The sequence below is a fragment of the Aptenodytes forsteri genome, unplaced genomic scaffold (assembly GCF_000699145.1).
Source record: "Aptenodytes forsteri isolate BGI_AS27 unplaced genomic scaffold, ASM69914v1 Scaffold119, whole genome shotgun sequence".
In the NCBI taxonomy this organism is placed as follows: domain Eukaryota; kingdom Metazoa; phylum Chordata; class Aves; order Sphenisciformes; family Spheniscidae; genus Aptenodytes; species Aptenodytes forsteri.
Window position 1 is genome coordinate 3,443,429 of NW_008796165.1, and position 6,000 is coordinate 3,449,428.

The 6,000-nt window shown below is 42.5% G+C and overlaps 1 protein-coding gene across 4 annotated transcripts in view; it reads left to right on the forward strand.

Annotated features, from left to right (window-relative positions):
- ST3GAL3 (ST3 beta-galactoside alpha-2,3-sialyltransferase 3) overlaps nt 1–6,000 on the forward strand; it is a 193,535-nt gene that overhangs the window by 114,232 nt on the left and 73,303 nt on the right. For all 4 annotated transcript variants that reach the window (XM_009287282.2, XM_009287281.2, XM_009287284.2 and 1 more), the window contains one exon: nt 1,979–2,073. In XM_009287282.2, coding sequence (XP_009285557.1) covers nt 1,979–2,073 — 95 coding nt within the window. The remainder of the gene's footprint in view (nt 1–1,978; nt 2,074–6,000) is intronic.

The following is a 6,000-nucleotide window of genomic DNA, read 5'->3' on the forward strand; positions in this document are numbered from 1 at the left end:
TCTGCTATTAGTTCAAGTGGTCGCTCTAAAGGAGGAGCTGCGAACATCTGTGCTGTAGCCATTCAGGTTATAAAAGCTCTTACATTGTATGAGAATCCTGCAAAGATTCCTCATGTTGATGTTGGAAGGAGGTGGAGATAACTCCTTGGAGACCCACCAGTGTAACATAATACTTAGATTTCAGTGCACCAAGATGCTTGAAAAAACATTGAACTAATTTGTCAGGTTAAAGCTTTTAGGATATTTTCAGAGTATTATTGTATCCTGTTCTTTTTTTTTTTTTTTTAATAGGCCCGTGGTTTTTTTGGTTTTTACTTAAGATCTTGAGAAGCTCTAATATATCTAACACATCTTCCCCACCTTTTCCCATATAAAGTTATATAGATCCTTTCATATCCTCAGCTCTGGAAAAACATTCCTTTCCTTCTAGATCAGCCATGTAATCTGTGCATCCTGCTTTTATGGTTATAGATGGTCTTATTAAAGATTGCATGAGTGGATGTGAAGCGGTATGCATGGGTGAGTTGGAGTCTTCTGTTCTTGTTTTGTTAAATGCTCTTGGTCTCTCTCTTCCCCCTTCCCAGAGATTTCTGCAACCTCTGATTTACTGGGCATCTGTGATGAGCAGTTTATAACTCAGAATTCATTCCATCCTTTTCTCACTGTGCTGCTGTCTGAAATTGTTGCTCTGTACCTGGCTGTGGTGTAGTGTAGATGAGTTTATCTTAAATCAGGTAGTTCAAGTCCAAAAGTTATCTGATTGCAGTAGCATGGAGTTGCATGCTGAGTGCAAAAACAGCCTGAAGGGAGGGTTAAACTGGTGTGTTACATCTGTCCCGCTACCTAGGTTAGCCAGGCTGTATCTATTTCAGCTACGCGTACGTTGCACTTGCAGTATGGCTGCAGTGGAGATGTGCTCTCTGACTCTGAACATGCAGTACATTCCTTTCTTCATTTCTATAGCATAGTGTGATTGATTTTGATCCAGAACATCCCTGCTACTGTTTTGATATGATTGAATGAACAGATTTCAAATAGTATTAGCGTATTTTCTAGCAGTGATCTTGATACACTCAGAAATGGTCCCATATGCACGTTAATATTTCTGTAGTTTCTTTTGCTAATTGTTTCCTTCTATCTGGCCACTGTACTAATTGTTTCTAGAAGAGACAAATTTTTAGTAGCTGCTGTTTGTGTCTGTTGAGGGTGTAATTAGGATAATGTATTCACATAATGACACGGTTAAGAAGGACTAGTTCTCTCTTTTGTAAGTGATTTTGGATAGATCACAACTGTTTGGTTTGGCAAGGACCTCTCTTGAATCATTTATATGTTAATGAATGCAGAAGGAAACACCTACATCTGTACTGAATTTCCATTCTCTGTAACTAAGTGCTGCTTCATGATCTCCTGAACCGTTTCCTTTCTTGCCTGTGTTATGATAGCTGCTGTGTATGTGCCTATGAGTGAGGCAGAAGCAGCCATGAGAGCAGATAACCCCAGCCTTGCTCTCCGCATGCATTTGCCCAGTGCATCCACACCTGCACAGAGCAGCACACGTATATGTAATGAACAATATAAAGGCAACTCCGCACACCTTCCTCACACGCTCACGTAGACAGTACATAAATTGGCTTGCGCTTACAAAGCTGGAAGTAAAACTGCCTAAACTCTGGTTGCAATTTACAACTCATTGTAGGTAAATTAATAGCCAAACAATAGTGTGGAAGTTCTAAATTGTTGAGTGGAAGTGATTGCCAGGCTTACAACTTCAGTGTTTTGGGTGTCCTCATGGCACAGAGTCTGACAGATTTGTTCCACTGCAGGCGCCTTTGGGTAAAAGTAAAATCTTCCACATTACTGTATTGCCGGTGAGAATGTAGAATCAGCACTTAGGTATGGATTCTCTCAACCTCCCTACAGAAATTTATCCTTCCTAGCTCAGGAGTTAATTTCTCTCTCATTTTGGTTTTCTCAGGTTCTCGAAGCCGGCACCAATGTTCTTGGATGATTCCTTCAGGAAATGGGCGCGTATCAGGGACTTTGTACCCCCCTTTGGAATTAAAGGACAAGGTAGGAGAAAACTTTTTCAACAGCTATTGAAAAAGAAGGTGGTTCTGCAGATGCTTGCCCCATCTTGTTTTTCTGTTTTGAAAGCTCAGGTGGTCCCTTGGGCTCAGCTTTCTTCTCCTGTTCCAGAGAAGCATTGTACATGTAGGTCTCAGAAACCCAAAAGGGTTTTCACAGCTGGAACGTGGAGGATGGTTTAGTATGGGGAGAGTCAGTGCCACAATGGCAATTTAGACCTATCACCACATTCTGGAAGAAACATTTTAGCATTGACTGCCATAGCTTGTAGCATCTTTGCTGACAGCAGCAGAGAGACTCCAAACTGATTTAAAGTACCTTTAAGTCAGTAATTCTCTAAAGAACAGGAAAGACTCCTCTTTCTGAGTTTTGGAGCCTAGGGGTTGACCACTGATACAAATCTTCATTCTCTTTTCATAGCATTTGGTTGTATAATTATTTTATGGTTGTGCTACTTGTCGACTTTGATAACGAATAGGAAAAATCTGTCAGATGCTTTAGTGATGATTTGTAATATGCCTTGTCCTGCAGCTGGAGCGTGGCAGCAGGGGCTGTGTCTCAGGTATGCTGTGGGAGAGCGAGAGCGGTGCTGGTGGTGATAAGATGGGAGCCAGTAGCCCACCCAGCAGATGATATATTTTGCAGGTGACACAAGCTCCTTGCTATCCCGCATGTGCCACCAAAGGCCTCTCTGGGTGAGTGGTGGTGGAGCAGAAGGCTTATGCTCACAGCAGTCATTTGGTGCAGACTTCCTGAAGTCTGATGTATTTATTAAGAAGTGTTTGTGGCATTGCATCAACTTCCAAGATTTTTTTTTTTACCCTGATAAACTCAAGATTGCAGATGGCCCCCGTAGAAATTGAAATACCTGGTGCAGAAAGGACCACAGCTACAATAGGCTTGGGTCTGTCTCTCTCCGTGGAAGCAGGTGTTGTAGTTGCTAGAACAATCTCTGATCAAATCAAAGGCTCTACTGACAAATTTCTTTTGGCTTGCATGAGTTCCCTTCTTTGTTTTGTATATGTCCATTCCTTGTCCAGTCGGTCTTTTGCAGCTCAGTAGGCAACTAATTACTGTCCTCTAAATCAACCAGCAGAGTTTGCAGCAAAGAAATAATAGTGGCAGCACAAGTGGAAGGCTGTGTTGATCATGGAAGGGCTTGTCCCCTTCTAACAGGCACACAAGGTGTACAAAGCTAGGGCAAGCTGCCTGACCAACATGGAGGTGGGATTTGCAGATTACACGATGTCAGCTAGACCTAATAAAAATCATTCCGTTAAACTGAATCCAAATGGAGAAATTCACCAAAAGGGGATGACGGAACGGCTCTGGCAGCCTTCTCCCTAGGTTTGTTGCCAGCTTGTATCACCACTGCAATGTTATGTAAATCTGGTGTTTTATATTGGATTTCCTCAGTTAAAAAGAGAAATGAGAAATTGCCATTATTTAAATGGCTGTGAGCTGAAACCATGGGACGGAAACCGTTGAATGGGTTATTTTTTTAATGCCCTCCTGGGACTGAATTTTGTGCCAAGTTTCAGTCTGGAGCAAGTTCTGTGTGTGGGAGGGTTGAATTATAAATCTCTGTAGCCCAGGATTTCTAATGGCCGTGCTGACAGGCTGTGAGTCCTAGCGATGCGAATGGCGCCCTTTCATGTTACACATCACTTGGAATTCTTGCATCAGTCTTTTCTGGCCGTCCCACGGGATGCATTCTGGCTCAGCTGAGTGATTGGATGATGGGATCAGCACCTCATTAGGGCTTTCAGTCAGGGCAATCTAATGATATCCAAACAACCGACCCAGGCAGGCAGCGTGGAGCTCAGTCACGTGCTAGTGCAAGGTGAAGACTATCAGAGCTGGGATGTGCATGGGAAAAAGAGTAGTCGGCACGGCTGAGAAAGTGTAGAGAGATGTGCCTGTGTTGAAACAGATGGGGCAGGAGTTTTGCTCTGTGCGTTAGGAAGCTCTGTGACACCATCAGCTGGGATTTCCGACGTGCATCACACTGGGAAAGGCGGTCGGTGTTTATAGACGCTGACTGTAGCTGGGTTGGTAAAGGGAAGATTTTGTTGAGAACTTTGGTGAATATCACCTGGCGTTTTCAGGTCACTGTGATCTCGTCCAAGTGCAAAATGGCTTTTTTTTGGTGTGAAATATAGCTACAGGATGAGCTTACTTTCAGTAATGCTGCATGTTCCAAGAAACTTCTAGAAACTAATCTGTGGCAGCTTGAAAGTACTAAAGTTATGAAATCAAGAGCTTCTTAGCAGCTTGGAGGCTAATCCACCATTTCTGCTTTCTCTTGTTAAAGTTTCTCTCTATTCTTCAGACTTTTAGTTAAGTTTTTCTTTGCTTTGTCTCTGGAAAAAAAAAAAACTGAAGTCCTTTTTCATCCGTCACTTGGTGTTTACTGGTCCAAGAAAGAACAATTCCAAGATTGCAAGAACAAGTCTTGCAATCTTTAGGGGAAAGCAGCTTTTGAGGAGCATTGTCTACTGAGCTGCACTAATTTGGAGTAACACGTCTATATAAATTACATGTAAAAGAGTAGAAATGGCTCAGAAATTTTCAGAGCAGGACTACCACTCTTTAAAGGCGATCATATCAAGGCAAAGGCAGTATGCTGATCATTTTGACACAGTTCATCAGGGATCTTCATTTTCTTCAAAAAGAATCTGATTGTAAAGACAGTTCTTCCATCTCCAGATGCTAAAAAGTACTCAGTATAACATAGAAAGCTTAACAGTGTTTCTTCATGAAAGAACGCTTACTCCTTTTCTCCATTGGTCATTTTCTGATTTGGCCATTAGCCCATGCAAGGGGGTTTTTATGACCAGAGTACTCCGCTCTCTCCAAGAGCATTTGCGTGTAGAAGCCCTCAAGGTGAATATGGTTCTGAATATGAAAGTTTTTAGACTTTCCACCCGAATGATGCTGGTTCTGAAACGGACTATTGCAGTAAGAATAATGCACATCTCATGTCAGATTGGCAACCGCTGCTATCGTTAGTTAACCACCTTAGTGATTACTTGTCTGCTAAATGAAAGAAGCACAGGAATAAGCAGGTGGTGACCCTACTGCTTTATGAACAGGACTTTCTGAGATGAGGCACGTGGTAGGAAGTCTTATGCAAACTTTTTGAACAGTGGCCTCTGAGTATCCTCTACAAGGTATTAGAAATAGATGAAGAGGAGTTTGAGGAGCGGTTGTACCTTTTTCTTAAACTGTCTTAAATGGGCAGAGAGTTTTAGTACATGTTGTACGTGTTGATCCTGCCTCTGTTCACCAAAGATCGGGACCAAGGATTCATCCTAATTACTTGATCCCAGTCCCCAGCGACCTGGGACAAAAGCGGAGCTGAGAACTGTCAGGAGTGTTGGAGCTGATACAGTAGATTGAAGGCGTCATTGCATTCATCACAGATGTCTGTAGCCCTTTGTGGGAACTCTTGCTTTCTCTCTGTGCAGAGAACAGGGAAAGTAATGGATATGTCATATTTCTGAAGAGGCGCGAGTATATTAGGTTTTGACACCACAAAGGGTCGCTACAAGTATCTAGTTTGGCCTTTAGTGTCACAGTGGCTCTAGGTTTCACCCATTCTGCAGCTGGCTATGAATGTATGAGGTTATCTTTCAGAATCTGAACCAAGATTTTCGAAATGATGAAGCATGACCATGTTGTCAAACAGGCCAGTGTCATATTTTATTTTAAAAAATGAGACCATTAGTGCCACATTGAGCTTGTTGTCTCCTACTATGTGACTTGACAGAATCTAGAAACGGGATGTGCCACTGTGAGCACTTGGAAATGATGACTCCATCTCTATTAATAAATAAAATGGTTGTCTTCTGGTCCTGAAGGCAGTTGAGCTCATTGTTCAAACAGGTTAACTCCCTGCCCACCCACCCC